The sequence below is a fragment of the Plasmodium gallinaceum genome (genome assembly GCF_900005855.1).
Source record: "Plasmodium gallinaceum strain 8A genome assembly, contig: PGAL8A_v1_64, whole genome shotgun sequence".
NCBI classification, from domain to species: Eukaryota; Apicomplexa; class Aconoidasida; order Haemosporida; family Plasmodiidae; genus Plasmodium; species Plasmodium gallinaceum.
This window is the reverse complement of record NW_021628223.1, coordinates 136,268-151,636: the sequence shown is the minus strand read 5'-3', so window position 1 is coordinate 151,636 and position 15,369 is coordinate 136,268. Positions and strand designations below refer to the sequence as shown.

At 16.8% G+C, this 15,369-nt stretch overlaps 5 protein-coding genes across 5 annotated transcripts; 3 read left to right on the top strand and 2 right to left on the bottom strand.

Annotated features, from left to right (window-relative positions):
• Positions 1 to 844: 844 nt before the first annotated feature.
• PGAL8A_00126800 (conserved Plasmodium protein, unknown function) lies at positions 845 to 5,011 on the top strand (the record flags this gene model as incomplete). Its single annotated transcript, XM_028674787.1, has 1 exon — positions 845 to 5,011. The coding sequence occupies one exon, from the start codon at positions 845 to 847 to the stop codon at positions 5,009 to 5,011; it is 4,167 nt and encodes a 1,388-aa protein (XP_028526383.1).
• A 1,603-nt stretch (positions 5,012 to 6,614) lies between these two features.
• PGAL8A_00126700 (conserved Plasmodium protein, unknown function) lies at positions 6,615 to 9,623 on the top strand (the record flags this gene model as incomplete). Its single annotated transcript, XM_028674786.1, has 5 exons — positions 6,615 to 8,586; positions 8,678 to 8,806; positions 8,956 to 9,116; positions 9,425 to 9,479; positions 9,568 to 9,623. The coding sequence occupies 5 exons, from the start codon at positions 6,615 to 6,617 to the stop codon at positions 9,621 to 9,623; spliced, it is 2,373 nt and encodes a 790-aa protein (XP_028526382.1).
• A 279-nt stretch (positions 9,624 to 9,902) lies between these two features.
• Positions 9,903 to 11,180, bottom strand: PGAL8A_00126600 (small subunit rRNA processing factor, putative; the record flags this gene model as incomplete). The annotated part of the gene is made up of 2 exons (XM_028674785.1): positions 9,903 to 10,149; positions 10,231 to 11,180. The coding sequence occupies 2 exons, from the start codon at positions 11,178 to 11,180 to the stop codon at positions 9,903 to 9,905; spliced, it is 1,197 nt and encodes a 398-aa protein (XP_028526381.1).
• Positions 11,181 to 11,674: 494 nt separating this feature from the next.
• On the top strand, positions 11,675 to 12,361 carry PGAL8A_00126500 (conserved Plasmodium protein, unknown function; the record flags this gene model as incomplete). Its single annotated transcript, XM_028674784.1, has 1 exon — positions 11,675 to 12,361. The coding sequence occupies one exon, from the start codon at positions 11,675 to 11,677 to the stop codon at positions 12,359 to 12,361; it is 687 nt and encodes a 228-aa protein (XP_028526380.1).
• A 579-nt stretch (positions 12,362 to 12,940) lies between these two features.
• Positions 12,941 to 14,191, bottom strand: PGAL8A_00126400 (conserved Plasmodium protein, unknown function; the record flags this gene model as incomplete). Its single annotated transcript, XM_028674783.1, has 2 exons — positions 12,941 to 13,343; positions 13,524 to 14,191. 2 exons carry the CDS (start codon positions 14,189 to 14,191, stop codon positions 12,941 to 12,943), a joined length of 1,071 nt encoding a protein of 356 aa, XP_028526379.1.
• Positions 14,192 to 15,369: the final 1,178 nt, after the last annotated feature.

The following is a 15,369-nucleotide window of genomic DNA, read 5'->3' as shown; positions in this document are numbered from 1 at the left end:
TTATGTAATGCTTTATTTTTACTCTTTTTTTTTCCTTTTAAATTATTAGAATTTTGTTTTTCTTTAAGCCATATTAATGCTTAAAGTACTTAAAGATTATACGAAATTAAAAGTGATGACTGTTTATTTTATTACAATGAAATAGATAAAATCTTTTAAATAATATAGTTTTATTTTTTTTTATCTATTTATAACTCCCTTAGTATTTTTTACAAAATAAAAACTAAAAAGAAGAAATAAAAAAAAAGGAACAAATAAATAACTTCTTTACAATTTTACATACTACCTTTTGCTCTCTTTAATATTATTTTAAGTGGAACTATCAATATAAACTTTTTTTTTTTTTTTTTTTTTTTTACTTAATAAATAAAAATAAAATAATTTGGATAATTCCATTTTTTATTTTTTTAATTACTTTAAAAAAATGATATACAAATATATTCTTTAAATCTATTTTACATTTTGGCTTTATTTTTATATAAATATTATAACTTTCTAACAAATTGTTTATTTATATACTTTCAATTCTTTTATATTCTTAATTCAAATAATAATATATAAGGCCTTAGATTAATCATACACATTTAAAAAAAAAGAAATAAAAAAATATTGATTATAATATCATATTAACATATACTAAAAAAATATTTGTGTAATAAATTTTATAAATTCAATAAAAATTATTTATTTATAATATAGCACATTTCAATAATTCTATATGTGAAATAATGAATTAGTATGTTTTATCTTTTAAGCCAATAATAATAATTTTTTAAATATTTATAAACAAAAAAAAAAAAGAATAAATAATAAAAGGGAAATATATTAAATACGAAAAGCAATTATGTTTCTTAATCTAATTAAAGGTTTAGAAAGAAATGAAGATAAAGAAAATGTTATAAATATTAATATACAAAAATTATTGGGTGATAAAACCTATGAAAAAAGGAAGAAGGGAGCACAAGAGTTAGCAGAACTGATAAAAATAATATTATTAAAAGAAGAAGATGAAGAACAAAAACATTTGGATGATTTATTAGATAAACAAATTGATGAGACATTCTTAAATGAAAGTAAAAATTTTTCAGAGAAAGATATTAACAAAATTTCTAATATAAAATCAAAAAATGATGTAGAATTTAATGGTGAAAATTATTTTCAAAGCTATAATGAAAGCTTAAAAAAAGAAGATATATGCTTTAATAGTGATGAAGATAAAAAAAAAAAGTATGAAAGTCAAGAAGAGAAACAAAATAACCAACAAAATAATAAAAAGGATATTAAAAGCAACGGAGAAAACAAAAAAAATATATTTGAAGAGTACAAAAATAATTTGGATGAAGAAGTAAAAAATGTTTATGATACGGATAAAACTATAGAAGAGGATAAAAAAAAATTTACAGAAATAGAAAAGGGAGATTATTATAAAGAAATAAATGAGGAGAATTATATTTTAGGTTCTGAAATAATTAAAAAAATGTTATTAGATAAATGTAAAGAAAATTATGATATAGACTCCGAATTTATAAAATCGACTGAAAATAAATATATAAAGAATAAGGTGGGTTTAGAAATAAAAATGGATAAAAATAAAAGAAAATTAAATGATATATTAGACGATAACGATATTTATATAGACAGTTTTAATAAGAAATATCAAAATAAGAAAATTTTAAGTATAATTAATTTTATAGATAAAAAGTTTATTCAAAGTGTTAACATTTCAGAAAGATGTGGAGGTCTAATTGCATTAGCGTTTATATCAATAAGTTTAGATATTAAAATAAAATTTTATTTTACAGATATATTAAAAATTATTATTTCATGTATAAGCGATCCAGATTCTAAAGTAAGGTATTATGTATGTGAAAGTTTATATAATTTGTGTAAAGTTTCAAAAAATATTATTTTTTATAAAATTGAAGATATATTTGATTGTTTATATAGAATATTTTCAGATTCATGTACTAATGTGAAAAATGGAGGTGCATATTTAGATAATTTATTAAAAGATATGATTTGTTCATATAATAATATTTTTAATATATATAAAATAATATATATATTAAAGGATAAAATATCTATTGAAAATACAGATGTTAGGCAACTTATAATATCTTGGTTATATTTTCTACAAAATATTCCAACTATCAACATATTTGAATATTTTCATTTTTTTATAAAAGACTTATTTTTTATGTTATCCGATGAAAATAAAGATATACAAAAACAAGCTAATCAGTGCTTAGATTTATATATTGATAAAATTGCAACATCAAATTATGAGCAATGCAGGATATTTTTAAGACATATAGCTCATGTAATTTTAGAATTTTGTGATAATAAAAATACCATCATTAAGCATAAAAGCTTATTGTGGATATATCATTTTATAAATATTTTAAATATTCATTTTTATAATATATTTAAATCTCCTAAAAAAAATAATATTTTTGTTTCTCAACTTCTGGAAAAAATTATTTATTGCACGTCTGATGCAAATTTTGATATTCATTATACAGCCAAAAAATGTAATGAACTGTTAATAAATTACCTTAAATTTTCCTCATTAGAAGCTGCACCACAGATAACAAAGCTATTATGTGATATTATTAACTCAAAATTAGAAAAAAGTGAATTAATTTTAAGTACCAAAGAAGTAATGAATTATAATAATTATCAAAAAAAATCTAACTCAAAAAATAAAAAGTCTCAGAAATTTTCAAATGAAGAGACAGAATTAGATAAAAATCATATAATATATAATGAAAATTTACACAACACAAGTAAGATTAAAAAAGATATAAATGAAGAAAAAAATATATCTTATTCTGTTTACAAATATAATGATCATTGTGTATCATATAAAGTTAATGAAAAAGAAAAAGATATTGATAAAGATTCTATCAAAAATGAAAATAATGTTAATTATGAAAAGGACGATTTTATTTCCAATGGAACCGATAGAGATAATTATAACCCGGAAGATAATATTGTTTGTAATTTCAAATATAATAATAAGAGTATAAATAATGATAACAGCAATAAATCCAGTATAAATAAAGATGAAAAATATAGAGAAAATCATTCGGTACATTTCATTCATCATAATAATAACATAGAAAAAAATATATATGCAATGAAAAATGATGAAAAAAGTAAATATATTGATAATGATAGTAATAGTAAATATAATGATAAGAATAGTGATGAAAATAAGAATAATGTTGAAAATAACAATAATGATGAATATAACAGTAGTGATGAAAATAACAATAATGATGAAAATAACAATAATAATAATAATATTAATGAAAATATTATAAATAAAAATAATAATAGTTTTAATAATAATAATAATTATGAAAATACTATAAGTAGCAATAACAGTAGGAGTAATAGTAATAACAATATTAATATTAGTAATAATAATGAAATGAAGAAAAATACCATAAATGATTATATAAATAGTGTTCATAAGTGTGATAACAGTGTTAGTAACAGTAATAATAATTATAAAGATAACCTTAGTGAATCATTAAGTTTTGAATCATGTAATTTATTTTATAAAAAAAATAACATTTCCGAAGATTCGAGAAATAAAATATTAAATAATAGTTACTCAAAAGAACAAAATATTAATTTAAGATTTCTTTGTAATCATGAAAAACTTATAAATGAAATAAAAGAAAAAAAAATTTTATTAAGAGATGTAGGTAAAAGTGAAGCATATTTTATAAACAAATTTATTAAAAAAGTCAATGATGATGATGATGAAGATGATGATAATATGTTTTATGATAATTTAGAAAAAAGAAATATTTACCCTGTAATTATGTGTTTACAGTGGTTAATTGAAATATTAATATATAAAAGTAATGAAATTAAAACTTATTATGATCAAATAATTGTATGTGTATTTAAGTGCTTAAAAAATGATAATAGTAAGGTTCTTTTATTATCACTAACCGTCTTATCAGCTATGTGTTCAACTGTTAATAATAAATTTTATTTTTATGAAAAAATAAGTGAAAACTTAATTATACTATTTAAAAATGATGAAAATTTATTAATACATAAAGGAAAAGTTATAGTACAACATATTTCTCGTTGCTTAAATAACAAAAAATTTTATGCTTATTTATCCTATTTACTAATTAATGAAAGCAATTTAAAATTTGTAAATAAATTTGTTCAAGTTTTAAATTGGGTATTATTAACTTCTAATGAAACAAAGTATCTTAGAAATGTTTTATTCTTAAAAAAATATTATCATCTGTTTTCAATAATATTAATTGCATGGTTTCACAACCCAATATCAGCCATATCTTTTTTATTGTGGTTACAAAAATATGAGCTATCATATTTACTTTGCTCTTATTTAACTTTGATAGATGTAAATTCTGACTTTTTTCATCAGCTAGATAATTTTATTTTTTTATTTGAATCACCAGTTTTTTCAAAACAAAGAATTCATTTAATTTATCCAAAAAATTATCCATTTCTAATTAAGTCATTAATGATACTCTCTTTAATGCTACCATTAAATACATCAAATAACATTTTACAAAAAAGATTGCAAATTTCTCAGTTGTCTATTTTAACGGCTAATGAAAAAGTTACCAATTTCATGGATACTCATAATCATAGTGGCATTTTCAACATTGAGGATAAGGAATATATAGAATATAAGAAGGAAACTGAAGAATGTGAAAATAACAATATTTGCAAAAATGAAAAAACAGATGAATCTGCGGAATTACTTAAATTGGAAAATGAAGAAAATACAAAAGAATACAGTATTTTAGAGAAAACAAATTTAGAAAAAATGAATGAAGAAGAACAATGGAATAATAAGTATAATTATTTGTTAAATAACGTAAAGAAAAAACTTTTAAAAGAAGAGATTCACAATAAAAACATGTGTGATAGATATAATGAATGTGATGAATTTATTAGTATATTCAAAATCATTTTAAAAAGTCATAAGATAATTAATTATTGTACATAATTGTTATTTTAAAAATAACATATTACAAGAGAAAAAAAAAAAAAATGTATATAAATATATGCTATAAAATTAACCTACATAATGTTGTTAAATTTTATACAATTATTATATATAGTTATGAATAAAATAAAGTATTATCAATCTTTGTTTTTAATAAATACAAAAATTAATGTTTCATTATTATTTCTATATAAATTTAAATTTACAATATTACAGCTGTTGAAAATTATAAGTAAATTTAATTAATATTTTTCATATAATTTTCCGTTTTAAAATTTTTTTTTTATATTTTTAAAATTAGATATCCTTTTCGGAAGTATATGTATACTCCATTTTTTTTTTTAATTACTTAGCCAATTTTTTTGAAAAAACGTATTTTTTTATATGAATTATATTTTTTTTTTTTTTTTTTTTGAAAAAAATATAAATTTTATGTATTTTACATAGAGGCTTAAACATTATTTAAAAATATCTTATTCATAATAGGAACTGTGCTACCTAACATATAATTTACTACTTTTTTTATTAAGTTTATTGTATTTATTTTTAAAAACTAGTTTATAAAATAATTATTAATAATGTATGAAAAAAAAAAAATATAAAAACAATTCAATAAATTAATGTCAAACAAAGTAATAATAAGGATAAAATTTCAAAGTACTTTTGAAATAATATTCTACAAAAGTGAATATTTAAATTAGCTTTTTTATTTATTTAAAAAAATTTTTTCACTTTATTTAAGTAAGTAAAATACTTAATTTGTTTATTTTATGAAGAAAATATGAACTGCTATGATAAATAAAAAAGGAAAATGGTGACATAAAAATATACAATTAATTTTTTATTATATTTATTTCTACATTTAAACACAACTAATATACAACTTTTTAAATTGTTCCAAACCTTTTAAACTTATAATTTTTCTTTTTAATAAATATATATTATACAATAGCATTTATAACAAAAATTTAGCATATATTTATAAAATAAAAAAAAAAAAAAAAAAAATAAAAAAAAAAAAGGAATATAAATACTTGGCTTTATTTGATTATCCATTTTATATTATCTTACTTTATTTTATTTTACTATATTTTATTTTATTTTATTTTATTTCGTTTTAATTTTCTTTACAGAGAAAATTAAGTATTATAAATATATATTTATGAATATTTATGAAAGATGGTTAAAAAAATATATAAATAAATGTTTAATTTTTTTTTATTTTTTTTGTGAAATAATTTTAAAAATAAAATAACTGAAGATTTTAATTAAAAAAAAAAAATGTTATTTAACCATTATAATGAAACAAAGAATTATAGAAATATAATATAAATATTATTAATATATTGGATTTAATAAAACATTATTAAAAGAAAATATAACAAAAATTTAGAAAATAGAAATGAAAAAAAAAAAAAAAATAAAATAATAATAATGAATTAAAACAGGAATTTAATTAAAGAGAAAGTGTTTAAAATAAAACTAAAAAATATCTGAAAAAATAATTCCGTTTTAACTTTTTTTTAATTTTTTTTTATTTTGGTATATATTATTTACATATAAAGTTCAATAACACCAATATAATTTCTAAAATTAAAGGAAAATGGAAAAATCAAATTATCCCCTTAAAAATAAATCAAATAAAAATGATATCAATAATGTAGATGATTCTTTATGTTCGTCAAATAAAGAGAATGATATTGATGATTTAGAAGACTTACCAGAATATGAAAGAGAATTAATTTTAGCTAAAAGGCACGAGGAATATATGAAAAAAAAACATAGAAGTATTTTGTTAAAAAATATAAGTATCGATAATAATTTAGAAGGAAATTGTAGCGATGATAATAATATTCATACTTTAAATAAAAAAAGTAGTTTTAACAATAAATCATTACAGTCAAAATCAAAAAAACAGAACATTTTTAGTGAAAATGTAGAAACTGATAAAATAAATAAAAAATCAAGTAATTATAAAAAAAATAGAAAATTAACAACAAAAACTGGTAAACATATTAAACAAGATAAAGAAGAAACAAATTACATTAAAAGCAACGAATCAAAAAAAAAAAGCGATTCATTTATACATAATGAAAGGGGAAGTTTAAAATTGTCTAGTGATAATAATAGTAAATCTAAAAATATAATTAGTAAAAAAAACAATAATTTAGAAAATGATGATAAAAATTTAAGTGCTGATAGTTATGAAAAATCATCAGACACATATTCTAGTTCTTATCATAAAAAAAAAAAAAGTAAAAAAAAAAAAAAAATATCACTAAATAATGAAGAAAATAAAAATAGAAAAAGTAATAAAGATAATAATAATCTAATAACGACAAATAAAAACAAAATACTAATGTCATCTAATCAAGGAAGTGGAATGGTAGAAGAAAGAAAAAGTGCTGATAAGTGTAAATATTTAAAAAATAATAGAAGTGAAAGAGAAATAGAGAAGCAACATAACGAACTTTATTCTAATGATAAAAGTGATGATATAATAAAAAAGAAAAAATTGCATTTAAAAAAAGATTCAGAAAAGAGTTTTGTTAATAATAATAATATAAAAAATCATAAAAATGAATCATTTATTTATTCTAATGATCAACAAAAAAAATTACCTGATGATTCAAAAGAATTGGATGATTTAGTAAAAAAAGAGAAGCATTTAAAAGAACAAGAAACTCCAGAACGTTTAATATATCTTTATAAAGAAGAAAAAAAAGTTAAATTGGATATATATAAATATATGAGTTATGAAATTATAACATATTTTCAGTTAAAAAAAACTTTTCTTCTCGATATGAGTGAACATGTTAATTTTCCTTATTACGTAATTGGACATATTATAAAAATAATTGATAGCAGTAAGTTAATAAAAGTCTCTAATATACTAAAGAATCAGCATAAAAATAACAGTCAAGAGACAAATAAAAGTAACAACTCAATGGATGAAAAAAAAAATATATTTTTTTTAACGAATGTTATTAATAGTGAAAATTATTTTTCTCTAGATAGGCATACCAATATTAAATTTGAAATAGCACATTTAGAAAATTTATCAGATGTTCAATTTTTTAATAAAATAAAGAATATAATGAATCAAAATAAGAAAATTTCAATAAACGAATTAAGTATAGAAAATTATGAAACTTACATATGTGATATGAATAACATATCTGATGAAAAACTTACAATAGATGAATATAATTTTATAAAATTATTTTCTGTTAATTTAGAAATTTTAAAAAACTTTCATTTATTTTTAAAAGAAAAAATAGAAGACTTAAAAAATTTTCATTATACAGAAAAGCAAATTCAAGATTTAGTAGAAATGAAAAAAAAAAAGAGTTTCCATGAAATTTTTATGAACAATAAAAATATTGATACCTTACCTATATCTCGTATTACAGTTCAAAGGGAAATTTGTTCCATTTTAAGAGAAATTGATACTTTAAATTATGCAAAAAGACGTATAAAAGATGATATAAACACTTTATCAAAATTAAATAATCAAATTGAATTATTAACAAAAAAAAAAGACATTTTACGGGAACAATTAGAAAAATCTAGAAGTAGGCTTTTATTTTAAGTATTTATATTTTAACATATATATATATATATATATAAATTTTTTTTTTTATTTTTTTTTTTTTTTGTATTTAGCTAACTTTATTGTATCTAAAAGTAATGAAAATTTTACACAAGAAAAAGAAAAAAATTTAAGTAGAAGAAAACCTATAAAAACTTATTTGAAAACATCAATGAATGATGAAATTTCAAGTAAATTTCTAGGTTTGTTATTTATTAATAATATGCAACAGTGTATTAAAGTATACATAAGTTGATGTTTTTATTCTTATAATTATTAAATGATATATAAATATATATATATATAAATATATAAATATATATTTTTTTTTTAATGTATAAATTATTAACAGGAGTAGAAGAAAAAAATATATCAGATTTAGCTAACTATTTATATGAAGAAAAAAGGACTTTTAATAATTTTGTAACCAGTAAATTTTTTGATATGCCTTTGAATATACATTATAAAATTGTTAACCATTTTTTATTGGGAAATTTACAAAATAACAGTGAAGTAATAAATATAAATATTAAGAAAGAAATCATTATATAATTTTTAAATTTGATTTTAATGCAAAATTATTTTTATTTTTTTAAATATTTTTGTTTTTATTATTTATTTATTTTTACTATTCATTATATATCACACATTATTTTATTTTATTATTTTACTCCATTTCTTATGGTTTGATTGATTTTTTTTTTTTTTTTTTTTTTCTTCTTTTATAATTCTATAAATTATTTTTTAGCATTTTTATTAATTTATAATTTTTTCCTTTCAACTATATTATGCTTTTATATTTTATAATTTTCATTTTTTAGGTTTTTTATGATGATGGTACTGAAAAAAAAAGTGAAGAGCATGAGCTTTTCGGAAGTAATGAAAACAAATAATTTTAACATTTTATAATTTTTTCATTATATAAAATTAAATGTTTTACTTTTTATTTTTTTTTTTTTTTCAGTTAATATTAGTAAGTACGTTACACTGTTTGATGATATAAAAAAAAGTTATAAATAAATAGTAAGCATTAAAAAAAAAAGGAAAACATAAAATTCTTTAAATTATAAAAACTTAAAAAAAATAACAAATTATTTTATGTGAATGTTAATTTTTACAATTTTAAGTTTCTCTAATTTAACCATTTATTTAAATTATAACATATACAAAGCTCTTTTTATCTTTTTATTTATTTTTTTTTTTTTTTGGTTTAAACATTTTGTTAATACATTTTTTAAGTGTATCTCCTTTTTAAATTATTTCTTTTTTTTTTTAATCATATTAATAAATAGTTGCATATTAATTCAAAAAATAAGTCAACTTTGAACAAATAGTAATCGGTGATAACTTTAAGTCTGATAATCTAATAAGATAATCAAATGAAAATTCTTCTGATTCCTTCTTTTTTATTATTTCAATAAATTTAGTTACATCATAAATATATGATAAAGATACAAAAAATGAGTAATCATTGTTTGTTTTTTTTACTTTGTCAGCAAATTTTTTAGCATCAGTAGGAAAACCATCATTTGATATACCAACACATCTAAGAAAAAAAAAAAAAAAAAAAAAAAAATTGAATTTATACAATTATAAAAATTATTATTATTATCAATATTATTATTACACTGTGTTTCCTATATAATATTTTATCGAATGAGGAAGAATTTTTAAAAGTATTTGTTTATTATCATCATATAATTCACCTTTTTTCAATAAACTTAACATAACTTTTTTAAATAATGTAAAATTTCTAGGTATACGAAATAATGGAGAAACATAAATTAATAAATTGTTAATTGTATAAATATATATTTGTAATTTTTGTTTTTTATTTAAAATACTATCTCTTAAACATAGTAATGTATAAAATAATACATCAGATCTTATATTATCCAATTTATTTTTTACACTATCGATTTTTTTTTTTATATTTTTTTTATTATTATCATTGCTTTCAATTTTCATTAAATTCTCAAGATTTTTTAATTTTTTTTCAAAAAGTGTCATGTGATCATCAGCATTAATTAAGCAACTTTTGTTTTTTATACTTGTTATAGCTAAAGGAGAAAATATAAGAAAAATTTTAAATACTTTTTCATTATTTATATCATTATTTTCATCATATTCTTTTTTTATTTTATCTAAATTATACTCATCTGAATTTTTAATCATATTTATATAATCAACATAATCAACTGTTCTATTTTTTATATTTAAATCACTTGTTATGTTTTCATTATTATTTAAATTATTCTCTTCTTTTTTATCTTCATCAAAACCAGAATTACAATTATCATAACTATTTTCAGAATCAACCTCTTTATAATTGTTTAATATTCTGTTTTTATTGTTATATTTATTATTAAAATGTGTTTTTGTTTTATTTTTAAATTTCTGATTAGTCTCCAATTTATTTTTTTTAAAATTTTTAAATGTTTCACTTTTTTTATTTACTTTTTTATTTTTTCTGAGATCATTATATCCCAATTTATTGACTTTTTCTTCATTTTTATTTTTTTTCTTTGTTCTATAAAATTTTCCTTTTTTTATATTTTTATTATTTTTCTCTATCATTTTTTAAATAATAACAAACTTTTCATATATATTTAATATTCTTATATCATATTTCAATAAAAGATCTTACTTAATTTTTTTTTTTAACATTTTATTATTCATTTATTTATTTATTTTTTTTTTTTTTTTTGTATTCAATGAATATATGAAATTTTATATAATGCTACTATTATTCCTTTTGAGTTAGCAGTATTAAAAAAAAAAAAAAAAAAAAAAATTAAGCACATAAGAGATAAAATTATAAAAGATTATTATATTTTTTGAAAGTTTATTGATAAAATAAAAATTGTAAATATAATAATTTTTTAAGAAGATAAAAAAAATTTCAAAACATACAAGTTTTATTTTAATGAAAATGGCTTCAAAAAAAAAAAAAAATACCTTTAATAATATAAATTAAGATGTTACAAAAAAATAATTAAGATAAAAATTAAAATTATTATAAAAAAAAATTTTTTATTATATTGATTATTATTTTATTGATTGTTATTAAAATGAAAAAGAAACACCACTTCGTAAATAAAAATTATATAAAAAGTAAAAGTTATCATAGAAAGAAAAAGAAGTACTTTATAGATCAAAAATTTCTACGTAAATATAAAAAAAGTATAATAAATGAAAATAAAGTTGAAGTTACAAAAAAAGATCCTATAGAAAATTTCTTTTTTACACCAATAAGAAAAGAAAAAGATGTAGGAAAAGATGAATTAGAAGAAAAAGAAAAGAAACATAAAGAAAGCTATAATTTAAATATAGAAAAACAAAATAATTTATATAGAAAAGAAGGTTCTAAAAAAGATAATTTTCATGATAAATGTAACATTATCCATAATTTAAATGAAAATGATAATTCTACAGAAAATAATGAAGAAAATAATGAAGAAAATAATGAAAAAAAAAATGAAGAAAAAAATGAAAAAAAAAAAATTATAATTGGTAATAATATGAAAAAAAGAAAAAAAGGGTCTATTTATAGTAAAGAAATTAATTATAGCAACTTAAAAAAAAAGGAAAAAGAAATGTATCTTAAAGAAAAAGAAGCTACACTTTTAAAAAATGAAAAAGAAAGAAGAAAAAAAAGATTAATTAGAATCCAAAAGTTTAAGAAGTTAAATAAAAAAACAAAAAAAGGACAACCTATTATGAGTAATATAATAAATCATTTATTAAAAAAAATATAAAAGAAAAATTTTTTTTTAATGAAAAAAATTGAGTTAAAAATACTTTTAATACTTCTTTTATACATTTGTTTTCATCTCTTTTCATTCATAGTTATTAATTTTTTAAGTTATGTTTTAGTTTATCTTTTTATTTATTAATTTAAATTTTTTTCTTTATTTATAATTATATTCTTAAATATTTAACAGATTTTCTATATATTTATAAAAAAAAAATAATTATGAAGAGGATTTTAATTAGTAACAATATTTAATAATATTCATATGATATATGTATCCTACATAAAAACAAATTAAATTTGTAAAAACTTTATTATTAAAAATTTGAATTTTAACTTCTTTTTGTTATAAATAAAAATTTTTTATCAAAAAAAAAAAAAAAAAAATTAAATTTATATAATAACTTACAAAGGAATTAACATAAATTGAAAAATAAAATTGTAAATTTTGAAAGAGATATTAGACATAAATTAACAATTTCATAATACAAAAAAAATAAAATAAAATAAAATATTTATAAAGATTTAGCCATCATAAAATATTCATATATATATATATTTTTTTTTTTTTCTTATATTCTATTTATGTCTTTTTTTTTCTGTTTTTTTTATTTTTCCTTTTGTTTTTTCTATTTTGTTTTTTCTTGATATATTTTTTTATTTTATTTTGTTTCTTTTGTTTTTTAATCATATATTCTTCTATTTGATTTTTTTTATCATCTACTTTTTCTTTATTTACTTCCATTTCATTTTTATTTAATTCATTTGTATTATTTCTATTCTTTTTTTTCTTTCTTTTTTTTATGCTTTTTCTTACTTTTTCATTTCTTTTTTGTTCTGATATTTTTATATCTCTTTCCCACTTAAGCATTTTCATCTTTTTTAATTCAACATTTTTTTTTTTTTTCATGTTTTTTATTGATAAACTTTCGATTTTTAAAGCTCCTCCTTCACTTACATAAATAATTGGCACTAAAAAGATTTTTCTAAAAAAAAAAAAAAAAAGTATAAAAAAAATATATTTAAATATGAATATTTGCTATTGTTTTTTTTTTTTTTTTTTTCTTTTCTATATTCTCATTAATAGCTCTATTATAAATAACTTTATATATTAATGAAAAATATTATAGATAATCTTAAAAAAAATGTTTTCATTTTTAAAATACCTTAAAAAATATCTCAATTCCATGTTATTTGTTGCAATGAAAAACTTTTTTTCATTATTATTTTTGACTAAATCTAATATACATTTCATAGAATCAGACAATTCAACATTTTCATTTGTATTAATGATTTCTTCTGTAATTTTATTATTTTCATTTAATTTTTTATCTTTTTCATTCAATTCATTATTTTCTTTTGTTATAATCCCTTCTACTTGTTTATTATTTTCATTTATTACATTATTTGAATAAATTTCATTTTTTGCATTATATATACAATCGAAATTATGAGTAATTTTAATTTGATTTTCAAAATAATTAATTGGAGAAAATTTGGAATTTTCTCCTTTATTAATTTTTTCAAGAAATATACTAGTTGATTTTTTTAAATAATCTTTTTCATGATTACATTTATAATGTGTTATCTTCTTTAAACTGTAAGCACTTTCTTCATTTAATTTTTTTGAGTTTGCTGTTATGCATTTAGTTGTCATAATTATAAGTTGTCTGTTAATTAATTTATTTAATTCTTCTTTAATTGGTATTTTATGAATAATGCATAAATTAATAAATGTTTCATCTATAATTATTTTCAAAGGATCTACTACTTGCAACAAAGAGGAACATATTATAAGTTTCTTTTTAAACTCTTTTTTTTTATCAATTTTCATTTTTTTTTCCTTTTTGTTTATTTTTTTTAGAATATAAAAGTATTTTTATAATTATCTTTTCTTTTTAGTATTCATAACATTTATTAATGTTTCTATTATATATAAATTATATATATACTAATATATAACTGAAAAAAAATATTTCAAAAATAAAATTAAATATTATTTAATAAAATAAAAAAAAAAAAAAAAAAAAAATTTCAGCTGTGTTAAGATTATAAAAAATATATAAATTTTTTTTAAATAAGTATATTATTAAACTTACAGAAAACAAATATATTTTTCTTTTTTCATTTCTATAAAAAACAACATCCAGCTTAATATAAAATTTGAAAATTTTTATTTATTAAACATCCAGCTTAATACAAAATTTGAAAATTTTTATTTATTAAAACAAATATATAAATATTCTTCAATAAATAATATTTATTTAAAAAATAATCATCTTACATTTTCAATTTTTTTATTATTTTAATTTAAAAAAAAATAATAAATTACATAGTTTAATGAATATTTTGAATGATAAAAGAAATTTTTCTTATATCCTATTATTTTTATTTTTTTTTTTTTTTCTTTATTTAATCATATTGATTTCTGTATTTAATAACATGAATTTGGTTTCTTATTTGTCTTCTGGAATTTTTTTTCATTTTCTTAATATATTTTGAAAAATTCTCTTAATTTTATAAAAAATTTTCAATCTTTTCAATGTTTATATAGAAGTTACATATAAAAATTATTTACTCATTTATATTTTTCATTTTATTAAAAATACTTCCTTTTTCATAACCTTAAATACAGAACAATTATATTTGTTAAATAAAATTACAATTAAATATTTTCATTTTTTACTTAATTTATAATTTAAAAATTATAATATAAATGTAAAAAAAATAAAAAAATTTGTAGGATTTCGTTTTAAAATATAAAAGAAAGTAATTTAAAATTTTTAATATTGAAATATTTCATAAATATGTACATAATTTTTTTATCTTCTAAAATTTGTATATTCATGTCGCTGACTTTTTGAAAAATATTTTTTAAACTATAAAATATTCAAAAGAAAAAAAGAATTTTCCTTTTTAAAATTTTCTAAAAATTTAAAAATTATAGATATTCTAAAAAAAAAAAAAAAAAAAAAAAAAAAAAAAAAAAAAAAAAAAAAAAAAAAAAAAAAT